General features: G+C 42.8%; 1 protein-coding gene across 1 annotated transcript; it reads left to right on the top strand.

Moving 5' to 3' along the window:
- Window positions 1–5,079: 5,079 nt before the first annotated feature.
- On the top strand, window positions 5,080–23,082 carry ISCA1 (iron-sulfur cluster assembly 1). Its single transcript, XM_064291160.1, has 4 exons — window positions 5,080–5,239; window positions 17,969–18,022; window positions 19,846–19,951; window positions 21,410–23,082. Exons 1-4 carry the CDS (start codon window positions 5,159–5,161, stop codon window positions 21,556–21,558), a joined length of 390 nt encoding a protein of 129 aa, XP_064147230.1. The 5' UTR covers window positions 5,080–5,158; the 3' UTR covers window positions 21,559–23,082.
- The last annotated feature ends 2,818 nt before the right edge of the window (window positions 23,083–25,900 follow it).

The following is a 25,900-nucleotide window of genomic DNA, read 5'->3' on the forward strand; positions in this document are numbered from 1 at the left end:
TGAATACAGTTCAATGGTTTTTAATTCTTTGAAAGCACACTAAAATGGTGTGCTGATGAACCCCAAGTAAATTAACCTTTTTTTCCCTATAAATCCCTTTTTTGTTTTGAAGAGGGGAAATTATATTTATTGTTGTTTACGGAATCCTTGTGTGGAAGTGTATCAAATATGTGTGAACTACTACTGTATTTACAACTCGCAAACATTTTATTGCTATTTGTAGAAAAAGTGAAAACCTGAACATGAGTACCTATTTATGAGCCTTTGACGGATGAGTGGCACCCCCTGAGGGTTTAGGTGTCATCCCGCTCTAATTTTAAGAAAGTTGACACATAACTACTATGCTCACAGAAATGAAATAAGGAAAATCAAGTGGTCCTGTTAGCCTCTCAAAACATTTTCAAAGGAAAAATGACAAAATAAAAATGCTTTTTACTTTTTATGAATTCAGAAATGAGGGTGGAGAACTTTTAAAAATCCCTGCAGATTAAAGAGGCTGTCTCTGCCAGTCCCGAGTTTGGTGGATTCATTTCTGCTCTCACCGGAGCCCTCGCGGAACTGTTGCTCTCCCTTCACACCACCTTCAAAAGTACTGCGTGGTCAGAATTCTGGCTCGGTTTATTGATCATTCTGAAATAAAATCAAATTTTCAGCCTGTAATTTTATCCACATTATTTCCTAGCAAAGGAGTTCTCAATTTCCTGAGAAAAACAGATCGAGGAATAAGGACAGGACAGGCCTGCTCCTCTTTAATGAGAGTGCACACTGAGTGCCCGTGACATGCACTCGTCTTGAGTTCACTGCGCTCACTTACACCCACTGTGTACTGAGAACTGCAGTGTACAAGCTCAAGGCGCAGCCGTACGGGCATGGATGGATACCTACGGGAGGGATGCTAAGGGCCAGCTGGGTGAGTATTCTCAGATACCTGCAGGCTCAGGGCATACATGCTGACATGCCCTTTTTAAGAAAACAAGACATTCCAGCTAAAAAGGAATCATCAGAATTACAAACTTTAGAATTAGGAAGTCATGTTAGGAAGAATGTGATCTTGCCTTATTTGTTTTTAACACAAACTCGTGAATTAAAGTGAATTGTGCAACCTGGGCTGAAACTTGGCTTTACAGGACTTTACTATTCTGATGTCTTCTCTTGCCTCTGTGCATGAAAGTCACCTTGACTGGACATACAGTTCTTGTCACACGTTCTTTGAAAAGCCTATAGATGATGCTGTTTTGTCTTCTGCGACCTGAGGCCAGCCTAATTTTTGTTCCCTTGTAGGTCATAATTTTCTGCCTGGATGCTTCTATGCTTTTTGTCTCTGTAATTAAGGGGGGAAATTGCCACACTATTGACATCTCTTCAGTGACTTTTGTCCAAAAAAAAAGAAAGTGATCCAATATGTTTTCCTACTCAGATTTTTTTTTTTTTCAATTTCAGAAACTGTCTTATAATAGAATTTTTTTTTTTTTCTCAAAAACACTCCTGTCTTTTCTCAGTATTTCTCCCTTTATCATCTCCATCGTTTTCTTCGTACTAGAAAAACTTCTCAAATTTCATCTCTGTATCACTGGCTCAATCTTTATAGAGTTATTCTGCTCTTTTCTGTTTCTAATGGAAATTTTCATTTTCTTGAACTTACCCACCTTTTCTTCTCATCTTCACTTTGCTTTTATGTTCTCTTCATAGAAACCATGTTTTCTTGTATCCTGTTGAAGATACTAAAAGTTCTCCAAATTTTATTCTGATTCCTATAGTAGATATTTTTTAGAGAGATGGGCTTCCTCTGAACCTTCAAAATAATATTCCCTTACTCCTTTTCTGCCCAGTGTATTGGGGTTTTTGTTTGCTTTTCAATTCCTCACGCTGAATCCATTGGAAAATGACCAGTAGAACTGGTGAATGGATTGCCCTTGGTTCTTTGCTCCCTTCATTTGGATGCTGGTCAGAGCCCCTTCATAGCATCCAGCTAGAGAACAGGTGTGTCTGCTGTACACTTGGTTCAGTTCCCAGGGCTCAGCTATCTTTCACATACAGCTGGTCTGTCTCTCTTAAGCGCCACAGATGCCCCACTACCAAGGTTCTTCCTCTTTCAGAAACAAAGTATGAAACCCTTTCTTATATGGCAGTGGTCCAGCGGCCTCAACCCACACTGTTAATCTCTTGCTTAGTACATACAGTAGCAGCAATTTGCAGATTTCAATGTTTTTTAAATGTGCTTAGATAATTTGTTTTATTTTTCATTTTGAAATGTGTTCCACAAATGGCTTTTTTTTTGGGGGGGGGGGAGTTGAATTTAACCAACCCCATAAAATGTAAGGATGTACCTTTTTGTTTTGGATAGCAGCAGCCAAGAACTAAACGTGCTTCACTGAGTGAAAGTTTAGATTTAATTAGGGTTCTGACTCTACTGGTTTTCCAGCACTGTGTGTGTCAAGTCCCTTAACCTCTTGGCAGTTTGTTTTATTGCCTGTAAAATGGTGATCACTCCTGCACTTCCAGTCACCAGAATCAAGTGAGGTATTACTAGGGAAACACTGTTGTTGTTGAGAGTGTACCCAGCAAACCATCACACCAATTCAACAGTTTCTACATGGATCATTTAGTGATATTGATTATATTTTTCCAGTTGTGCATTCTCACCCCCCCACATTAACATAAATTTACTGTCCCTTAAGTTTCCTATCTATCATGTTGCTGTTTTCAGTTTGATCCCATATAGATAGTTCTTTAAAGAGCATAATGCTCAAGGCAGACATGTTTTACTAGTTAAACTATGGTTTTAAGAAGACTTCAGGGAATATTTCTGGTTTAAGGTTTAAAGATTACCTCAGGGCAATAGTTTCAGGGGTTCATCCAACCTTCGTGGCTCCAGGAAGTCAAAACACTTTTTTTTTTTAAATGTTGGAACTGAAACTAAATCCCGAAGCATAGTGTTGAACATTTCCCTATGCTAAGTCTTTACTTAGCCCTCAAACTCCCTTCAAAGGCTTCCACACCCACCTCATTCCACACCACAGGGCAGCTGCTGCTCTGAGATAAACTCATATTGCTTGGTAATCAGGAAAAACTTCTAACACCAGCTTATTTTGCAAACCTGCAAAACAGCTAACCTAATTAAAAACTGATCAGTGCATATTAGGATACGCAGGAAACTGAATCACAAAATTTAGCAGCCACTCTGCCATCGTTGCCCTGAACAAAGCATTTAAACCTCGTTTATAAAATAGCCATGCCTATGCTCCTAGCGTATTCACCTCAGAGATGTGAGGCTAGTGTGACTTAATGTACTCAAGGTTCTTTTGAAGCCTATAGAATGCTACACAACCATATTCTATTACAATAGCTGAAGTGATGCATGGCATCTTTAAACATCCATTTAACAATTAGCAATGCTTATTGAGTGTTGCTAGGTTCCAGGCAGTCTTCTAAGGGCTTTTCATGTATCAACTCATTTCATCCTCACAACATCTGTATGAGAAAGGCATGAGAAGTAAAATGCCTTACCCCAAATCACCCAGCTAGCCAACGATGAAGGGACAAGCCCACCACACTACCACCTCTCAATCCCCCCGTTTCTTCGGTGTACTGCCAGAGTTAGGAATCACCATCCTTTTATAGGAGCCCTGGTGGCACAGTGGTTAAGAACTACGTCTGCTAACCAACAATAATTTGAATCCACCAGCCGCTCCTTGGAAACCCCATAGGGCAGTTCTACTCTGTCCTATAGGGTCGCTATGAGTCGGAATCCACTACTACTGGTTTTTTTGTTCGTTTTTTGGTCCTTTTATAGACTATGGAATTGCATTTCATTTAGCAGACGCAGAACTTAAAGGCACTTTGAACTGCCCTTTATGATCTTGTAGACTCTAGGGGATGAAAGAAAAAAATGGCTCTAAAAAGGACTTCATTAGTCTTTTTATGTCAGAACACTGAGCAAGAACCACCTACCCTCCTCCCCAGCACCATTCCACAGAACCCTCTGCTTCCTTTCCCCCTTAACCTCTTAACACTTGCAGAAGAAATGCTGCCTGCCCTGATCTTCTCACCAACTGCTGCTAACCCTGCTGCACTTCCAGCCTCCCACCTGGACCTCTAATTCTGCCTGGATCCTCTGGTTTGCTGGACTTCCTGCGTCTGCCCGAGCCTGCTGACCAGTGCCTGGTGGGCAGTGGGTGCTCTGGAATATTTGCTGAATTAACAGAATTAAGCCCCATTTTATTTGTAACCTGAGCAATCAGGACACGGTCTGACAAACAGGTGATCTATGGAATCATTTGATTGGTACTCACTATAAATGTGAGTATTCAGTGCTGTGGAATTACATCTTACCGTAGGATTCCTCCTTCAACGACTCATGCGGTACAGCTTGGGGTGCAGGTGAGGGCCAGGAAGCGGGGGAGTTTACTTATTGGACAAATTTCTGGCCCAACTCTAACCTCTGAGGAACTGCCTGGCTGTACCAAAAGGAAGAACGAAAATATATGTAGACGTCTGGGCACTGGAACTATTCTGCCTTTGAGAACCATCAGCTCTCCTTGCTGGGTTGCCTTTCCTCTCTGTTCTTAAGCCTCTGTTGTTAGCTGCCCTCAGGTCACCCCAGGCTCATGGTGACACCATGCACAACTGAACAAAACGCTGCCCAATCCTGTGCCATCCCCATAATCAGCTGCAGATTGGATTGTTAGGAGCCCTGGGGATTTCATTTTGTCATCCGTCGGGTTTTCAACGTTTGATTTTTGGAAGTAGATCACGCCTTTACAGCCTATTAATGCGTTTGTTATTGTGAGGATCAAAAGAGGTGACGCCGCACCTTGCCCAGGGGTCAAGCCTTGAAGCGCAGCGTCGCCAGAGTCAGCAAGGTCAAGAAAGTCACTTCGCGTCTCCCAACCGCTCTCTGACGTCACACCGAGAACCACCTCTGGCGGAGGAGACCTGCCTCCTCGCTCCTGCGCTCCCCAGCCTCCGACCGCGCCGGCCCGCCCGTCACTCACGCGGCCCAGCCAATGGCAGCGGAGGACGGCAGGGGGCGGGACGGCGCCGGGTGGGGCGGGGCCTGGCGGCGTGCGCAGGAGCTTGTGGCGTCAGTGTGCGCGCGGTGTCCATGGAGAGAGGCTGAGCGGTCGGAGCTCCGGCCGGAGCCACCGGGGCGGCCAAGATGTCGGCTTCGTTAGTCCGAGCCACTGTCCGCGCTGTGAGCAAGAGGAAGCTGCAGCCCACCCGGGCCGCCCTCACCCTGGTGAGTGCGGGGGACGCGCGGCCGGGGCCGTGACATTGGTTCACCTCCGCCCCCTACGAGGAGCGGTCACGGTGACTGAGAGTGGGGACGTAGAGGGCGCAGACGCGGCTGAGCGGCGCGACGCCGGGCCCGGCTCCGCAGGCGAGTCGCCGCTTTTCCCTTCTCGGCTCCCTAGTGGGAGAAACACCTCGCTGCGCGGTGGGAACTACGTTTCCCTGCAGGCCGTGCGGCCGCCGCGTGGGGCGGGGAATGGGCGGTGCGCGTGTCTCCCAGGCCTGCCCTGCGCCGTCCGTGTCCTTAATTAGGGCCGAGGAACGACCCCTAAAGCCTTGTTCCTTGTGAGTTTTGCTGGGCTCTAGTTGCTTGATGTCTAATGTCGTTTAGAGGTGGACTGTGCTAATTAAGTACCAGGGATATTTGGATGAATAAGTCCAGATTCCTCCCTGGGTGGCGTGAACGTGCCTAAGCGCTCTACTGCCAGACGGAAGATGGGTGTTTTGAACCTACCCAGAGGCGCTTGGAAGACAGGCCATCTGCTTTCGAAAGATCACAGCCTTGAAAACGCTATAGAGCTGTTTTACTCTGCACACGTGGGGTCGCCGTGATTTGGAATCTACTCAGTGGCAAATAACGGACAATAACAACAACATGTCTTAGGGTGCTTGGGGAGGGGCCAGTCTCACCCAGCGACGGCGCGGTAAATACAGCGAGAGTCTGTAATGAGAGCACAGCCATAACAAAGCCCACCCCCCTTTCTGTGCACAAAGGGTTACTTCCTGCTGTCCTGAGATCCTTTGTGAAACACCTTCTGTGCACCCCGCCTCCCCCAAGCAATCCTAGGCTGCAGTAGGCTCCTAACATAGGACAAAGAAGGGTAAAGATTGCTCCCCTGAGGGAGTTTACAGTGTTTTCAGGGTGAAAGGTCACACACACTCAAGAAGCAGGAGAATTTACTATTCATATATTATCTGCTCTGTACTGTATTTGCACGATTTTTTAAATTGAAGTATAATTCATATAACATAAAACTTACCTCTTTAAAATGTACAGCTCTGGATTTTGTACATTCCTGGTGTTGTGGTGCAGCTGTCACTTTTCCCTAGTTTAAAACGTTTTCATCAACCCAAGAGGAAACCTCATAGCCATAAAGCAGTCGTTTGTGTTTGTAACTTTGAAAAAAATTCATTTTATAGGAAAACATTCTTCATACAAAGTTAAGGAGAAGCCTTTGTGCAAGCATTTAGCACCTGAGACTGGGAAAATAGTTTATTTAAATTGAACTATGGATTCCTTTCAGCCCTATTGCCAGAAAATCAGTTGTAGCAAAATAGAAGAAAGTCATGATCAGGTGGGAGAATTCGTTTTTGTAAGGGATCAGTGTTTTAGGCCTTTAAGGAGACTATGTGGTTATATAGTACTGTGTTCTGTGTGATATTTTTTGGTACCAGCAATCTCATATTCATGTCTGGAAGAGTACATTATCTGGCCTTACAATTTACCGGAGTCTTGAAATCACAAGGAACCAGACAATCTCAGCAAAAATATTCAAAATTCAGAAGAATTATCCTGCCGATAATGGTTAAGCCAGAAAGATTCAGGAGGTGGGGGAGACTTTTTTTGCCTGTCTTTCTCCACCATTGATGTCTTACCTGTTCTTTCAAAAATATGAGTCATTTTCTTCCTGTCTGTTCCTACTCATTCAGCAGATGTTTATCAAGACCTAGAAATAAATAACCAACAATTGTCTGTCATTTTGTCATACTGTGGTGGCTTCTGTGTTCCTGTAATGCTGGAAGCTGTGCCACCAGTATTGCGAATACCAGCAAGGTCACCCATAGTGGACGAGTTTCTGCAGAGCTTCCAGACTAAGGCAGACCAGAAAGAAGAACATGACGATCTACTTGTAAAGATATTGGTCAAAGAAAACCTTACGGATAGCAGCAAGACATTGTCTGATACAGTGCCAGAAGATGAGCCCTGCAGGTGGGAAGGCACTCAAAATATGAATGAAGAACAGCTACCTCCTCAAAGTAGAGTCAGCCTTAATGATGTGGGTGGAGTAAAACTTTCAGAACCTTCATGTGCTGCTGTGGCACAACTCAAAATGAGAAGAGTTGCAAACATCATTAATAATCAACATGGAATGTATGAAGTATGAACGTAGGAAAATCGGAAATCATCAAAAACAAAATCGAACACTTGAAGACACCCTAGGCATTAGTGAGTTGAAATGGACTGGAATTGGCCGTTTTCAGTTGCACGGTCATGTGGTCTAGAATGCCGGGAATGACAGATTGAACAGGAATGATGTTGTATTCATTGTCAAAAAGAACATTTCAAGGTCTAACTGAAGTACAATGCTGTCCATACGCCTGTAAGGGAGTTTAGTTAATATGAATGTTATTCAACTTTACGCACCAACCGCTAACCCCAAAGATGAAGGAATTGAAGATTTTTTACCAACTTCTGCAGTCTGAAATTAACCAGACATGCAGTCAAGATGCATTGATAATGGTTGTCTTAGTTATCTAGTACTGCTATCACAGAAATACCGTAAGTGGATGGCTTCAACAAACAAGTTTATTCTTTCACAATCCAGTAGGCCAAAAGTCCAAATTGAGGGCATCATCTCCAGGGGAAGGCTTTTTCTCTCAGCTCTGGAAGGAAGGGCTTTCTTATCAATCTTCCCCTGGTGTGGGAACCTTCTCAGTGCAGGGACCCCAGGTCCAAAGGACACGCTCTGCTCCTGGCACTACTTTTTTGGTGGTACAAGGTTTACCTGTTGCTCTGCTCACTTCTGCCTTTTTATCTTAAAAGACATTGACTTAAGATACAACCTAATGTTGTAGCTTGAGTCTTGCCTTATTAACATAACTGTCTCTAATCCTGCCTCATTAACATCATGGAGGTAGGATTTACAGCACATGGGACAATCACAGCAGATGACAGAATGGTGGACAATCACACAGTACTGGGAATCATGCCCTAGCTAAGTTGGCACATTTTGGGGGGACACAATTGAGTCTGTAAAACTGGTGATTGGAATGCGAAAACTGGAAACAAGGAAGGGTTGGTAGTTGGAAAATATGGCCTTGGTGTTAGAAATGATGCCAGAGATTGCATGATAGAATTTTGTAAAACCAATGACCTATTCATTGTGGTGTGATTAATTACTTTTGTGTGTGGCCTTTCTAGCCATGGTCTTGTGACTTCCACCTGGGTGATTGGGTGAGGCTGTGCAAATAAAATAATTGAGGTCCACTGAGGGGATTGGTCAGTTTTTTTTTTTGTTTTTTTTTTTTTCTTTAAAGAGAGCCAATTTCAGAGCAGCAAGGAGAGCCCATTATCACCAAAGAAGGAGAGACTTGAAGCAGAGACCACAGGAAATGGTTCAGTGGGCTTCCCAGCCCACGGAGCAGGAAAGTTGAGTGCCTTTGGGCAGAGACTGAGGGCCTGGGAGAAGTCTATGCCTGATTGATGAATTTGGGACTTGCCAGCCTCTACAACCATGTGAGCCATTTCCTTTATATGGTTCCTGAGTTCCGTGAGATGTTGCAGCAAATTAGGGAACTCAAAGACGGGGAAAGTACTGAGAAGAGAAGGAGTAGTTGATGCTAGAGAAGATGGGAGTGGTACAGCAGCTTGAAAAAGTTAGGCATTTGAGACATCTTTAACCTCCATCTCATATGAACCAGCTTTATGTTGATCTTTATAAAAGAAATTGTTTATTTGACTTTTTTCAGCAACATAAATGGTGACTATACACATGGACCTTGCTGGATGGAATATACAGGAATCAAATTGACTACTTCTATGAAAGTGACCATGGAGAAGCTCAATATCGTCAGTCAAAACAAGGCCAGGGGCTGACTGTGGAACAGACCATCAATTGCTCATATACAAGTTCAAGTTGAAGCTGAAGAAAATTAAAACCAGTCCGTGAGAGCCAAAGCATGACCTTGAGTATAACCCACCTCAATTTAGAGACCATCTCAGTAAGAGATTTGACGCATTGAGTGCTAATGACTGAAGAGCAGATGACTTGTGGGATGACATCAAGGATGTCATATATGAAGAAAGCACAAGGTCATTAAAAAAGACAGGAGGGAAAGAAAAGACCAAAATGGATGTCAGAAGAGACTCTGCAAGTTGCTCTTGAACATAGAGTAGCTAAAGCAAATGGGAGAAATGATGAAGTAAAAGAGCTAAATGAAAGACTTCAAAGGGTGACTTGAGAAGACAAAGTATTATACTGAAATATGCAAAGACCTGGAGTTAGAAAACCAACAGGGAAGGACATGCTTAGCATTTCTCAGGATGAAAGAACTGAAGAAAAAATTCAAGCCTCAAGTTGCAATATTGAAGGATTCTATTGGCAGGAAGCTTCAAAAGAAAGATGGAAGGAATACACTGAGTCATTGTGCCAAAAAGAATTGGTCAATGTTCAGCTATTTCAGGAGGTAGCATATGTTCAAGAACCAGTGGTACTGAAGGAAGAAGTCCAGGCCGCAGTAAAGGCTTTGGCAAAAAGCAAAGCTCCAGGAATTGACAGAATACCAATTGAGATGTTTCAACAAATGAACATAACACTGGAATCACGCCCTTCTCTATACCATGAAATTTGGAAGACAGCTACCTGGCCAGCCAACTGGAAGACTTGAGCCTGTTCCAAAGAAAGGTGCTCCAACAGAATGTGGAAATTATCAAGCAATATTATTAATATCACAAGTAAAATTTTGCTGAAGTAATTCAAAAATGGCTGCAGTAGTACATCGACAGGGAACTGCGAGAAATTTAAGCTAGATTCAGAAAGAGGACATGCAACAAGGGATATCATTGCTGAAATCAGATGAATTTTGGCTGAAAAAAGAGATTACCAAAAAGATGTTTATCTGTATATTATTCACTGTGCAAAGGCATTCATTCAACTTTGTGATTCATAACAAATTATGGATAACATTGTGAAGAATGTGAATTCTAGAACACTTAATTGTGCTCATGGAGAGCCTGCATATAGACCAAGAGGCAGTCGTTAGAAAAGAACAAGGGAATACTGTATTTTAAAATCAAGAAAGGTGTATGTCTGGGTTGTATCCTTTCACTGTACTTACTCAATCTGTATGCTGAGCAAATAATCCAAGAAGTTGGACTATATGAAAAAACGTGGCATTAGGATTGGGGAACGCTCATTAACAACCTGTGATATGCAGATGGCACAACCTTGCTTGCTGAAAGTGAAAAGGACTTGAAGCACTTATGATGAAAATCAAAGACTACAGCCTTCAATATGGACTACACCTCAACATAAAGAAAATAAAAACCCTCACACCTGGACCAGTAAGCAACATCATGATAAATGGAGAAAAGATTGAGTTATCAAGGATTTCATTTTACTTGGATCCACAGTTGACCACCATGAAGGCAGCAGACAGGAAACCAGTTGACATTTTGCATTAGGTAGATGTGCTGCAAAAGACCTCTTTCAGTTGACTCATATGCATGTGAAAGCTGGACTATGAATAAGGAAGACCAAAGACGAATTGATGCCTTTGAATTATGGTATTGACGAAGAATATTGAATGCACCGTGGACTGCCAGAAGAGTGAACAAATCTATCTTGAAAGAAATACAGCCAGAATGCTCCTCAGAAGCGAGGACGACCACTTTGGTGAATGGCGTCTGGGGTCGTAAAAGCTTACGAGCAGCCATCTAAGATTCATTGATTGGTACTTGGAGCACAGGAGAATGAAGAACATCAAAGAAGGGAAATATCAGCCCAAGAGACAAAAGGGCCACTTAACCAGAGATTTCATCAACCTGAGACCAGAAGAACTAGATGGTGCCCAGCTGCCACCAATGACTGCCCTGACAGGGGGCACAACAGAGAGTCCCTGTTGGAGCAGGAGAAAAGTGTGGTGCAAAACTCAAATTCATGTAAAAAGACCAGACTTAATTGTCTAATTAAGACTTGAGGAACCCTTGAAGCCATGGCCCCTGCACACTCAACAACCCAGAACTAAAACCATTCCTGAAGCTCACTCTTGAAAGATTAGACTAGGCTATAAAAGATAAAATAATATTCTTGAAGAGTGTGCTTCTTAGTTCAGGCAGGTACATGAGAACAAATGGGCGGCTCCTGTCTATAGGCAGGATGAGAAGGCAGAAGGGGACAGGAGCTGGTCAGATGGACATAGGAAATCCGGAGCGGAAAGGTCCTGGAGTGTGCTGTCAAATTATAGGGATTGCAATTAGTGTGATATAGCAATATGTATATAAATTTTTATATGAATAATTAACTTGAGTTATAAACTTTGACCTGAAGTACAATTAAAAAAATAAGGAAGTGAGGATGAAGAGACTTTGTCTCCCATCGTTTGGACAGGAGGGCCCAGGCCCTGAAGAACATCATGCGTGGTAAGGTAGAGGGTCAGCAAAAAGGAGGAAGACCCTCAATGAGATGGATTGATACCGTGGCTACAACAGGGGTCTCAGACATAGCAATGACTGTGAGGATGTTGCAGGATCAGGCAGTGTTTCTGTTGTTTATAGGGTCACTGTGAGTCGGAACCAACTTGACAGCACCAAACAGAAATAAATGTAACAGTTCCTGCCCCAGGGTAACAACACATCTCACATTCTCAGAACCAGCTTACTCCCTTGTGCCTGACTACACATTATCATTTACCAGGCTAATTGAAAAACAGAACAAAACAATGCTTTGTCATAATTCTCAGTTCACCAGGGGTCCTTTTTGCTTGATTGAGTTGTTCCAGTTAACTTGCAGAGTCCATGTCTGAATTCATTCTACTTAACTGTATGGCAGCCTTTAGAAGCTCCTTTCCTTTTGATCTTTCTTACCAGCTGGTACCAGAGAAAAATCACATTAGCGCTACTCTCTGCCAATAGTGTTTGCATCCATTTTTGTCCTAGATTTACGTTCCCTCAAGACACCGTGGCATATATGCTGTTTGTGCTTGGTTTTCCAAACATTTTTTACCACTGCAGGTTCTGTTAAATTGAAAAGCAGTGAGGTGATCAGAGGGCTAATGAAAGGAGACACATAAGAGGAAACAAACAGGTAATTTAATAAAACTAGTAAGAAAAAATAAATGTTACCTTTATGTATGGGGTGATACATTGTAAATTTTCACCTCTGGAATTTGACATGTTGCAACAGTTCTGTGCAGTCAGCTATCACTTCAGCTGGAGGAAAAGTGATTGATGAGATGGAAAAGTGTCAACACAAATTATCCGAGTTAATTGATGTTAATCCAGCATCAGACTGGTGGTTTCCTTGAAAGGGCTTAGACCGGGGACAGGCTGCCCGTGAAACGTTTATGCACACCAGTGACGGTTCCTTGAGTGAGGTCTTTAAGACTCCCACCCACCGCATCCAAGTGAGTACCCCTGAACATCTGCAGAGAATTTAAGAGAGCAGCGTCCCTCTTCTCTTCCCCTCATTTTCCTGCATCCTCGGGAATTGACAGATGGAATTGAATTTGTAGGAGCCAGAGTAAATGTGCTTGCATAACCTAAAGATTTTGTGCTACCCTGCTGGCAGAAGCTTTGTTTTCATTGAAGAGACACCATCAGTGTGCAAGTCAGAATTAGCGCATATAGGACAAGAGGTGTACCCGCAACTGCACATAAAGCAGCTGTTAGTGTAGATGTATTTACAAGAGAAAATAAAGCTTTCTTTGGATGAATATTTTAAGAGCAAGAGTCAGACAATATTGCCAATATTTGCAGTTCTCTCCTGAAACATACCTATCATATGTTGTCGTTGTTAGGTGCCACTGAGTTGATTTTTGACTCATCATGACCCCATGTGACAGAGGAGAACTGCCTCATAGGGTTTTCTTGGCTGTAGTCTTTACAGAAGCAGATCGCCAGGTCTTCCTCCCCAGGGAGCTCTGGGGTAGGCTCGAACCACTAGCCTTTCAGTTCAAAGCCAAACGCTTAAGTATTGCGCCCCCAGGTTTCCTTCCTTTCAGAGTGTCACTTTGGGATACAAATGGTCTTAAGGAACCAGTTTTGTGTTAAGTAGAGTTGGTCCTATATCCCCAATACAGAATGTATTTCAAGCAGTTGGGCCAGTCATATTGGGCCTTGCTAATTCTCTTTAATCCCTCACAGATGACGTGATTTCTCACAGGTGTGTACTCTAGTTTTCTCAACAAAGCCAACCCCTGCTCTACCTTCTGAATTTGATTTATAGCTCACATCACTATTGTACCACTCCCTTGTTCTTCGAAATTTCACGTTAAGTTTTTATAAGGTAGTGACTATGTCTTATGTTTATTTTTTATTCCTGTAATGCAGCCTTTCTCAACCAAAGTTCTGTGGGAGAATTGAGCCTTACAGAAAATGACTTGAGTGACTTCTCAGTCCTCCCCAGGATGGTACATACCCAGTATTAGTCTAATGCACACGAGAGAAGTTAATTCATTAAGTACAGCTGATGCCTTAGGGCAGTAGGGCTTAACTGTCTTGGGGAACCCACTTGAGGAGGGCCGGGAAATGCTTAATATGATGTTAAATACATTCAGGCCAATCATGAGTTGCTAATTCATAGAGCCCCGGTGGTACTGTGGATAAAGTGATCCGTTGCTAACTGAAAGGTCGTTTTTTCAAAACCATCAGTAGCTCCTTGGTAGAAAGACATGGCAGTCTGCTTCTGCAAAAGATTTACAACCTCAGAAACCCTATGGGGTCTCTATGAGTTGGGATTGACTTGATGGCAATAGGTTTGGTTTTGGTTTTTTTTTTTTTTTTTTTGGTAATTCATAGGACCAGCACCAGAAGTCACTTGGAACAGCGGCCAGAGACGTGTCATCAAGTACTGGCTTTGTCTCTGAAGGCAGTTTAAGGGAATAATAACCAAAACCAAACCTGTTGCTGTCAAGTTGATTCCAGCTCATGGTGACCCCATGTGCTACAGGGTAGAACTCCGTAGTGTTTTCATGGCTGCACTCTTTACAGAAGCAGATCATTAGGCCTTTTCTTCTGCAGCATCGTTGCATGAGTGCAAGCCACAAACCTTTATGTTAGTAACCAAAAACCAAACCCGTTGCTGTTGAGTCAATTCTGACTCATAGTGACCCTATAGGACAGAGTAGAACTGCCCCGTACGGTTTCCGAGGAGCGCCTGCTGGATTCGAACTGCCAACCTTTTTGGCTAACAGCCACAGCTTTTTAACCACTACGTCACCAGGATTTCCTTTATGTTAGGAGATGAGCACAAACCATTTGTGCCACCCAGGGACCTAAGGGTAGGCTGTTATTGCTGTTAGTTGCTGTCAGATCAGTTCTGACTCATGGCGACCCCATGTGTGCATGCAGAGTAGAGCGGCTCCGTAGTTTCCAAGGCTGTGACCTTTCAGAAACAGATGGCCGGCTCTGTCTCCTGAGGCACCTCCTGCTGGTTTCCAGCTGCCAACTTTTCGGCTAGTAGATGAGCACCTAACCGGATGCACCACTAAATGTCTAACAATGAGGGGATGGTTAAGTAAATTAGAGTAGATCCTGTTGGTGAAATATGTAGTCATTGTAAATAATGATTAAAAAAATACATTTTCAAGCCGTGACTCTTGGTTCTTTCACATACTAGTTCTGTGACCCTGTGACCCCGTGCACATTACTTAACCTTTAATGCCTGAGTCGCACAGTTTTACCAGTAAGGATGATGCATGTAAACCATTACGCACCGTTCCCTCGGGGCTGTTCAGTGTCATGGAGTTGGTCTCAGCTCCTCACGCCGCGCAGCAGCAGAGCTGCCCCACAGGGGGTTCTTGGCTTTAATTTTCACAGCAGTTTGCCGGGGCTTTCTCCTTTGGGACCACTGAGTGGGTTTGAACTGACAGCTTTTCAGTTACCAGCAGAGTGCTTAACCCTTGCCACCAGGGCTCCTTATTAAGCACCTGGAAGGCACTTAATGAGTGGCAAATGTGTGTTTACTACTATGTATCAAATGAGAAACATGACATAGTACGTTTTTAAAGGTAGGCTACAAAATTGTGTATATATACTGTGATCACAACTATATATCTGTGTATATATACACCAATAGGAAAGGACAAGGTTTGAAAAAACACCGTAATGCCAGCAATGGTGGTTAAAGAGCGAAAATAATATTGGCGCTTTTTCATTGGCTGCTATTTACCTACCACTTTGTTAACATTAAAATGTCCAGTTTATAATGAAATTAAAATCAGTTGTAGTTGACCCATTTTCAGTATATATAATCATGGAGTCGATTGAATTAAAACTTCGCATTTTAATTTTGTTTTCTCACACACCAAAAAAATGAAAAACTACTTGGGGAGTTATTTAAGGAAATACACTGTTTAGGATGAAAAGTTTCTGTTATAAGGAACAGAAACTTATACTGCATTGAATAAAGTAAGAGTTATGTTGCTATGAAGTAGTTACTAAGACCCCTTCATCTGCAGTGTCTTTTCCCCTAATTTTAACAACAAAAACAGCCTGGGAATTTATTAAAAAAAAAAAAAAAAAGCCAAGGTAGTCACATTCAGATACTCTTCCCCTTTAAAGAGAGTCATGTTCCTCTAGTTTAGTGTGTGACCCACATGTGTTTTGTTTAGATGGTTGCAGAGGTCGTGCGGCGGGTTTTTATTCCACCAAATATTTTCCCATGGTTACGCCTATTTTTAACTTATCAGAAATCTTTTTTGTTCGACAGTCATTAAATTAATCTCTTCAGCACTCACATACAAAATGTGACTGGGAAAATTTACAAATGGAAGGTAAGAAGACTACAGTGAGAACTTCACTGTGATCATTTAGAAGGGTAAATGAGCACTTTAAAAAGCAATCTTTTTATAGCCCCACGGTTATGCGAGGTTGATATGCTGTCATTTCAGAAAACGGGGAGGGGTCATAATCCTGCCCTTCTTCCTTCCTCCCTGTGTTGTCAGGCTGCTTGACTCAGGTTTTATTTTATTTTTTTATCGTGTTTTAGGTGAAAGTTTACAAAGTTAGCTTCTCATTCAAAAATTCACGCACAGATTGTTTTGTGACAGTGGTTGCAATCCCCAAACGATGTCAGCACTCGACTCCTGTCCCTTCCTGCCTTCTCTTTGCTTTTGGGCAGGTGTTGCCCATTTGGTCTCGTATACTTGATTGAGCTAAGAAGCTGTTTCTTATGGGTGTTACTGTTTTATAGGCCTGTCTAATCTTTGGCTGAAAGGTGGACTTCAGGAGTGGCTTTAGTTCTGAATTAGCAGGGTGTCTGGGGGCCATAATCTCTGGGGTTCCTTCAGTCTCTGTGTGACCAGTAAATCTGGCCTTTTTTTTTTTTGTGGATTTGAATTTTGTTCTACATTTTTCTCCCACTCTGTCCAGGACGTTGTATTGTGATCCTTGTCAGAGTGGTCCGTTGGTGGTAGCCGGGCACCACCTAGTTCTGGTGTCAGGCTGGTGGACGCTGTTTCGCGTGGTCGTTTTAGTCCTTTGGGCTAGTATTTTCCTTGTGTCTTGTTTTGAAAGAATGATGGGAAAAGGCCTTTAGGGATACCTCCTGGTAATGATTTTTTTTTTTACCTTTTTTTACGGTGATACACACCCCATATATTAATAATTAAAATGAATGTTTGACTAAACAGAGCTCACCTTTTTTAAGTGCAATGCATTGTTTTCTTCTCTCTTCTACCTTATGTTTAAAAAGAAAAAAAAAAATGCTGGTCTTGACCTCCTAAATTGGTTTCCTGACACTTCTAAATGGGACCCAGACTCTGTTTAAACATCACCTGGTCAAGTTCTCCCCTCTGCGCCCCCAGCCATCCCTTGGGTCTGCTCCCTCAGCACAGAGTTGAGTTCTGGCTACTCCTACCTCTGAGTAATGGTTCGTCATCTCCAGACTCTGGGATTTCACAGACCTGTAAAATGTCCCTACAGACAGCTGGAGGACCAGCATAGCATTGCCAGCTGAAGGAGTTAATAGAGCAGAAAGGAGGAAGGACATCATCTGTGTTCATCACTGTAATAACAGCTGGCATGTGCCTGGTACTGCTCTGAATGCTTTTAATCCTGACAAGAACCCTGAGGAGGGACCGGTTGTTGCCCTTTTACAGATAAGGGACAAGTAAACCAAGTAACGGGACTCCCACTGGGACACAGCTGGGAAGTGGACCAGGAATGCAAACAGAGCCTGGTCTTAACAGACTCCTTCCCAGGAAAGTAGGGGTGGGAAACCCTGAAAAACTATTCCTGTTTCTGTTTGTCTAGATATTCAGAACATTTAATCCAGATAACAATCGATAGGAAAAACCTGACTGTTGGCTTCCCCATGAGGAGGCACTGTATCCATTCATTGACCGTTTGAGTGCTCCTGTGTGTCAGGCAGGGTGCTTGTTGCTGGGCATATAGTAGGTGAACCGAATAGATGTTGCCAGAAGAAATCAGCCTAATGATGGAAGTAGATAGTACCACAGAGATTATGGCAGAGGGGAACCTGGCCCTGGGAGAGTGAGATTAGAAGGGTGTTGCCATCAGATGTTTTAAAAATAAAGAAGGTGATTTGAATTTAATAAAGTTCTTGTGTTTCTGTATAAAATAAATCTGCAAGGTACTCTGGCAAGAATGGAGCATAAATTCGTCACATGAATTTGTTAAAACTAGACTTGAACAGCCTTCCTGGCTAGGAAATAGTAGCCTTGGAAGAATGTAGGTTTTTGTAGTCAAAAACTTAATGCCGTGCTCTTTTTTCAGACACCTTCAGCAGTCCAGAAGATAAAGCAGCTTCTTAAAGATAAGCCTGAACATGTGAGTAAAATAATATTCAGACAAATATTTTGTAAAAAACTAAAGTTCTATTTTCAGAATGAATTTACCTTGTGATAAATTGTATGTTTTCATTAAAGGATTTTGCTTTAAGAAGTAATGTATGTTGATGATTTTTAAAAAGTAGTAAAAAAGGGTGCTTAATGAAAAGGAAGCATTTCTCAGCCTGGATGCTTCATCCTCGTTCTTCCATCCGAGCAGCCACCTCCCAGGGTCCTTCCATGGACAGTCTGTGTATTTTACCTGCTCAGACCTGGGCTTCTCAACCTCGGCCCTAGTGACATTTTGGGCCCGATAATTGTTTGGTGGAGGTGGTGTTTATCAGTGTCCCTGCCTCTACCCTCTAGATACCAGTAGTCCCCCTCCCCCCAAGTTATGACAACCAAAAATACACCTGTGCTCGTGTGTATCTCCCTTCTCCTACTCAGCTGAGAGCATAGCGTACCTGCCGTGCTTATTATTACTACGCCCGAATAATAAATCTGGAAGATCTTCCCATGTCATTACATAAAGGTAGCTCGTTCTTTCTTGTGGCCGCATGTATTGAGCAGGTTTGATTTATTTAACCAATCTCACATTTGAAAGGTCCTTTGAGGTTCCATTTGGTGCTGCCATAAGCATCATTCCTTAGTGGCTGCAGTGTGCCAGGCACGTTGTCATGGATGCGTGAGCATGCTGTAGTGTGTCTACGTAGGACATGCCCCTAGACGTGCAGTTGTTGGGTAAGGGGTGTGGGCGTGATCTGAATTTTAGTGCATTGTTACTTGCCTGTGTAGTACGTGTAAAGTAGTTCAAGTACTAATTAGACCGTTGATGTTAATAATAGACTGCTGAGTGGCATCTGAGCTGGTTTGCACAGCCTACAATAAGTGTGGCGGGAGTTCCGGCACCTCCTATAAAAGGAAGCCAGTGTCCAGCTCCATTCGGGTAGACTCATGACTGGAGTACACATTGACCAAATGAAGGAAGAATTTAACTTCTTAGATTTTCAGGCGTGTTTGTTTGGAAAAGGGATGGCTTGTGCCATAGATTACACCCCATGAAGTGCTGGCTCCAGGCACCTAAAGTTGTGTTTTCACGTGTTCACTGAGTCACTCTGTGCTCCTCTTCATCTGGGAGCTGCCTCTAAACTTTATTTCAAGTTAAATGCCCATATCCACTCTTGATATTTGGGCTTCCTGCTTGCAAAAGTGAAAACTAGGTTGAACAAATAACTTAGGCGTGTGCTCCACAATTTCAGCTAGACAACTTATTCATCGTGCTGAGTACGTGACATTCCTACACACTTGCTCTAAGCAGTCACTCTCAGTGGGCGTTCTTCTGGTTGTCTAAGGACAGGAGAGACTGCTCTGAATGCTGCCAGTCATCAAAATTTCCCCAAAGAAGTAGGGAATAATTTTATTTCTGCTGTAAATAAAATTTATGTTCAGTTTATATATATATATAGCAGGGGCTAGAAGAAAACACGAAAAAACATATGCTGTTTTGTTAGGGTAGTGGTAATAATAGGGTTTTTTTCCCCCTCTGTATTGTGTATATATTAATTGTCTTTTTATTCTTTTTGGATCCCTGTTAGTGTTATAATGATGTTTGTACAGTAGTTAATTTTTATAAAATGCTGACTCCCCACTCCGTACTTACTACTGAAACATTTTATAACCAGAAATCTAATATTTATCATACTTTTTAAAAAGCTTATGAGAAAAGTGAATAATATTAAATATGTTTTTTAATAACATTATATAATGTAAATGTTTAATCTGTAACACTTTAAAATTAAGTGCACATCTGCATTTCTCTTCCAGGTAGGTGTGAAAGTTGGTGTTCGAACCAGGGGTTGCAATGGCCTTTCTTATACTTTAGAATATACAAAGACAAAAGGAGATTCTGATGAAGAAGTTGTTCAAGATGGTGAATATTTACCAAACTTTTTCTGGGTACTGTGTTTTGCATAGCATGAAGTAAATGGTAAAACTAATAGTAGGAAGGACATAGAGTGCTCACTGTGTGCTGGGCAGTTGGATTTAGGCACCACAATTGAATGAAGTTGTACTGTATTATCCCCATTTTGCAGATGAAGTAACTGAGGCACAGAGGGGAAGTACTTTGCCTAAGGTCACACAGCTAATAAGTGACGTGGTAAAAATTTGAACCCAGATAAACACCAGAGCCTGTGCTCTTATGACTGAGTGATGGATTATTGGATACGCTTGTTTGTTTATCTCCATTTCAAAAGGTCATCTGTTTATCTTCTTTCCCAGAAAGTTTTTAAGATGCTGAAACCTCACAGTGAACAAACCAGTCATTTTTGCTTGAAGCAGCAATTTTACATCAATGTCAAAAAGTAATGTCAACTCACGTTTTTTAAAGAATTCTGTATTTCCAGTTCTTATTTTTTATTAAAAATATCAGAGCTTTACTTACTTTATTTGCCAAGCTACCTCCCTCTCAATAACCTGATAAAACGCATTTAAAACAAAGTAAATAATGCTACAACTCTCCGGGAACTTCGTTTGTGGGCTTGGCAGGAGTGGTTTTGTGCATTGGAGGTGAGGTGGGATGTCAGCTAGCTTGCGATCCTTGCCTCTGTGTGAGGCGTGGGTTCCCAAGCCTCCTTTCATTTTAGTAAACTGAAGTTACTGATCAATAAAGACATTTTTTTAAGGTATTACTATTAAAATCAACTCAAATTATCTTATACCTTAAGATTTTTATCCTAAAATTAAAGAAATGGGGATTTAAGAATTATGAATGGTTTATATTTAAATAATGACTGACTTTCTCGTAAGAAAACTTTCTTTAGATATTTCATCTTGGCTATAGTCAAACCGATTTTGTTTACAAAGATAGGGTATGATCACCAGTTTTCCACCCTGTGACCAGAGGAACTGTAGCCACTGTACTGACTAGTCTTACTAAAATGGCCTCATTACGCCACAGTTCTTTGTGTGTCCCTAGGCTTGGCCGTGTGCCGTGTGTATAAAAGCTGCTGCAGGGTTTTCATAAATTCTTCATCTTTGCAAAATTGTCACTGACAAATATATGTTTCTTAATGTTGCCAGTTGGAACAATGGATAAAAAAAAAAAATGCAATGAAAGGAAAATTCTAGCTCTGTGCATGGAATTGGCATGGAATTGACTATTGTAAAACTCCCCCCGACACAGATTCACATGGGAAATGGGGCAGACAGGAAAGTGACCACTTAGTCTCATAAAGGAAATAGTGAAACATATTCAGAAGCTTCCTGTCTGAGTTGCTTGAAGCAGCAGTTAGTGGTTCTCTGTCCAGGTGCTCTTGTGCTCTGACTTGGCGGGTTAGCTCCGTAAGGCGCGCAGGCTTTATCTGACGCATGTTTTCTTTTCCCCAAGGGGTCAGAGTGTTCATCGAAAAGAAAGCACAGCTAACCCTTTTAGGAACAGAAATGGACTACGTAGAAGACAAATTATCCAGTGAATTTGTGTTCAATAACCCAAACATCAAAGGAACATGTGGCTGTGGAGAAAGCTTTAATGTCTGAAACCTTGGGACTACTCTGGCTGTGGGCTCCAGGGGTGCTCACGGGAACTTCGGGCTTACTGAGGAAACCATGTGACTGTCACAATCCTAGATTCACAATGCATGGCTGCCTTTTGAGGAAAAGAAAAGGAACGCATTTGAAAACGAAGCCAGCGTGTTGAATTCGAGAAGACGTGACGCTTGTATCCTCCTTAGGGGATGGAACGAGGAACCATTGTTCTCGTTGGATCATTTTTCTGTTCTGTAAAGGAAAAAGAATCCTTCCCAGCACTTAACTTCTTGTATCCTTTGTGTTAGAACCAGTCTCATCAAAGTCACCTTCCTGGTGGCATTTCAGGAAACGTCTTCTTCCTGGGCATGCGCTCATTAGGTCTTTGTTGAAAGCTTGAACTGCACAGCTCCCTAGCCATTCCCCGACCAAGTTGATGACCCTTAAGACTTCTTAGAACTGTCGTACAGAAGAATTCCGAATGCTGGTATCAAAAGGTGTAGAAATCACTCCACCCACCTATTTTCTTAATCCATTCCCGTCTCCACCCTAAATGTCTGCTCAAAGATTGGATCTTGAGCTGACTTCAATTCTTTTCATTCAAAGGACTCTTAAAGCCATCCAGCCCACCCCTCAGTTCTGTAGCTGAGGAAGCCAAACCCCAGGGAAGCTAAGGCTCGTCCACCCTCACGCTGCAAGTTAGGGGCCGAGCCAGACTCTCCGCCACATCTCCCTTTCCCTGTCGGTGGGTCGTCCTCTACGCCTTTAGCCCGTCAGAGACGTTACGTGGGTGGCCTGGCTTCTCCGTCTGGTCCACACTTGGATAAAATTTCTTAGTAATTTGATATAGATCATGGTAATTTTATTTTTATTCTGAATTGGAAGAATTGTAAAACCCATTTATGCGGATTACCTTTTTTTTTTTTTTTGAACTATGAAGCAGTGGTTTACCCTAGCAGGTAAGACCTAGCAGCCCAGAGTTAGCCTTTGGAACATACAGGTTACTGTGAAGCAGAACACAGGTCTTTTCTGAAAATTCCCAGTGTGCTGACACTTTCTGCATCTTAAATCCAGTTGCAAAATTTTAAACCTGACATTTTGTCCTAGCATTTTTATCACCAACTTTTCTGTAATAGTGTTCACTTTGTCATTTAGTTATTGATTTTCCCGGGTTTGACGTACAGGTACTCTGTGAGTTGGCATATATGTTGTTTTTGAAAGCTGACTCTCGTGAACTGAAGTAGTGCTGTTAGCCTTGATGTTTGCCTTGTTCCCTGAAGCGCCCGGCACAAATGCACCAAACCTAGGGCTCGTATCAGTGCTCCTGAGTTCGTATCATTACCAGAATTGTCGATCCACTTATAATTTGTGCAGCACTATATTATGTAGAAATTGAGTTGTCAATAAAACATGTGGCCTCTCTGTGATTGTAAAATGGGCTTTTCTTGTTGAGGGAGAAGGGTTTGGAGTAGTAATGGCTAGAAAGCCAAAAAAAAAAACACACACACCAAATTGGCCATGAGTGTCAGAATAGAACTGTGCTCCGTAGATTTTTCAGAAGTAGATCACCAGACCTTTCTTCCAAGGCACCTTTGGGTGGATTTGAACCTCCAGCCTTTCAGTTCGTAGCTGAGCACTTAACCTTTTGCACCACCCAGAGACTCCTACTAGCAGATATAAAACCATTGCTGTCAAGGTGATTTTGACTCATAGCCCTGCAGGAGAGAGTACAGCTGCCACATAGGATTTCCAGGCTGTCATCTTTACAGGAACAGATGGCCACATCTTTCTCCCGTGGAACAACTGGTGGGTTCAAACCGTTAATTGCTGTATTTTTGTAGTCAGTCTTCCGCCCAGTTCTGTTGCATCCAGAGTTTTTTAGTTGCTGCCTTTTTCATGTAACCCTTAGAGAGAACCATTTCACATGCTCTGTTCTTCAGAATTCTCATAGTTTCCTCCTTCCTTATTAGCCTTTCCTTTCCTCCTTGTTTCACTATGAGAATCATCCACTCCATCCAGGCTGCTCCCTCCAGCCTACCTCACAGCTTGCTTCCTCATTCTCACATGTCATGATCCTTTTTCTGGACTGCTTCCCCACCTCTGCATCACCCACCAGGCCCAGCTTTGCAAAGCTCACCTCCAAGAAGGCCTCCGTGGTTCACTTCAGACACGTTAGTAAGCACCTACTCTGCCCCAACCCTGGGGCTTCCCAGGTAATCAGCCCCTGACCTCGAAGACCTGAGACGCCAGCAGATGAGGCACACAGGTGGACATTATCAAGGTAGTTAGTGGGTTTAGTAGCCTATGTTGCATACTTATTGCATTCCAGGAACTGTTCTGATTAAGTCTTCACGACAATCCTGTCAAGTAGGTCTGACTGTTAATCTCTCTTCATAGGCAAGAACACTGAGGTACAGACTGGGTAAATATTTTGCCAAAGTTAACACAGCAAATGGCCAAGTTCAAATGCCTCCCATGCCATCAGCTTCCAGACGGTTTGCTCTCGGCAGTTGTGGGGCTGTATACATTGTGAGAACCGAGACTGGTGTGCACAGAGCCAGGTGTGCATGTAAAAAGGCGCCAGAGGTCACAACACCTGAGCCCAGTCTTAAAAGATGTAAGGTTTGGGGGAGGAGGCAAGACAAACCCAGAGAGGTTTGAATGAGACAGTGTATGTGGGGAATGAAGCCCTTGGAGACAAAGGTAAGGGGCAGCAGATAAAGTCAATGGAGAAGGCAGAAGGCCTGATTTAGTTCTTTCTGTAGGTTCCGTCGATGTTGGGGAGCTACTGGCAGTTCTTACAAAGGAGTCCCCAGAAGACAAATTTGGTAACTTGGCTGCACTGTGGAGCGTGGAGTAGCTGGGATGATAGGGAGGACAGGAGCAAGTGATTGCAAACCCTCAGATAGGACGTGAGGAGGGAAACAGCGTAAGGTAGGTTAGGAGGTGAGATCTGCAGGACTCGATGAACAGACTGGCCTCAACAGGACTGTTCTGCAGCTTTGGCTAATCACGTCATCGCAGTACTTACATTGGTGGTTTTTTGGTTTCGTCTCCACAACAGTGAGTGGTTCTTGAGGGCAGGAGTTAGACTGCGCCTTTGGTGCTCTCTTAGCACTGGGCACTTTGTGATGGTTGTAATGGTTAATACTAGGGCCGTTATCAAAGCTGTATTGTCAAGCTGTAGCCATAAGCAGGAAGGTTCAATCCAGTCTGTCATAGTCCTTCATCCAAGCTCTACTCACAGACTGGGGGTTCCTGCGCAAGGTCATCTGATAGTGCCCTGTGTGTCACGGAGACAGTCAGCCGCCTCTGGAAGGAGCCACCTGTAGAGGCAGATCTGCTTGTTCATACAATCAGTTTAGAAAATCAGCATGCTGAATTGAATGGCTTGAGACACGGGATGGTTACAAGTACACCTTGGAGAATTTCAGAAGACGGGTCTGCTGTGTGTCAAGTGACAGCACCTCCCAGCCCTTCTACCACGAATAGTGAGAATGAATTTGTTCTCAAAGAGGAAGTAGGGGCAGGGGTTGAAAAATGCCTTACAAGATCAAAAGTCCCTGCAAGATCTCCAGTACTTCCTAGGTTTCATTCAGCAGGAAATATCTCAAAAAATAGCCTTGCTTGTCATGTTTGGATACCTGAGAGATCAGGAAATACAAAGGCCTGTGATGTTGTGCTGCCTAGTAACACCATGTAACAGCTGCGAGGGTCTTCTAGTCTCCAGACTTTTTCATTCTCATTGCCTGATTTGAACCTCAGGGCAGACTTGGCATGGGCTGCGCTGATGTTGGGATAGATAGTGGGTGCTGGAGTGCAGAGGTGTAGGTTTGGGGGTGAGACCTATCTGGATTGGAATCCTGACTTTCATTTTGTAGCCTTGCGGCCTCAGGTTAGGTAATTTCTCTGAGTCCATTTCCCCTTGTGTAGAATAGTCTCAGAATTTCGGAAAGTTTGATGAGCTAATGACACACAGTATCCAGCTAAGAGTAAATACTCAATTGTTGTAGTTTTAGTTCCCTTTACCGGTTTCCCTGGATTTATTTTTATTGTGATAAAATATATATAATACAACATTTGCCATTTTAACCATTTTTAAGTGTACAATTCAGTGACATTAATTACAGTCTCCACTTTGTACAGCCATCGCCTCTATCCATTTGCAGATTCTTACATCACCGTACCGGAAATGCAGTACACCTCAAGCAATAAGTCCTGTTTTTCCCTACACCAGCCCCGGTAACCATTAATAAGCTTTGGTTGGTATGCATTTGCCTGTTTTAGACATTTCACGTAAGTGGGATCAGACAATATTTGTGCTTTTGCGTCTGACTTGTTACACCCAGCATAT

The sequence above is a fragment of the Loxodonta africana genome, chromosome 9, assembly GCF_030014295.1.
Source record: "Loxodonta africana isolate mLoxAfr1 chromosome 9, mLoxAfr1.hap2, whole genome shotgun sequence".
NCBI classification, from domain to species: domain Eukaryota; kingdom Metazoa; phylum Chordata; class Mammalia; order Proboscidea; family Elephantidae; genus Loxodonta; species Loxodonta africana.

Coding starts and splice junctions, on each gene's coding strand:
- ISCA1 (XM_064291160.1), top strand. CDS start 5,159: ATGTCGGCTTCGTTAGTCCGAGCCACTGTCCGCGCTGTGAGCAAGAGG. Junction 5,240..17,968: donor CCCGGGCCGCCCTCACCCTG/GTGAGTGCGGGG, acceptor CTCTTTTTTCAG/ACACCTTCAGCAGTCCAGAA. Junction 19,952..21,409: donor TGAAGAAGTTGTTCAAGATG/GTGAATATTTAC, acceptor CTTTTCCCCAAG/GGGTCAGAGTGTTCATCGAA.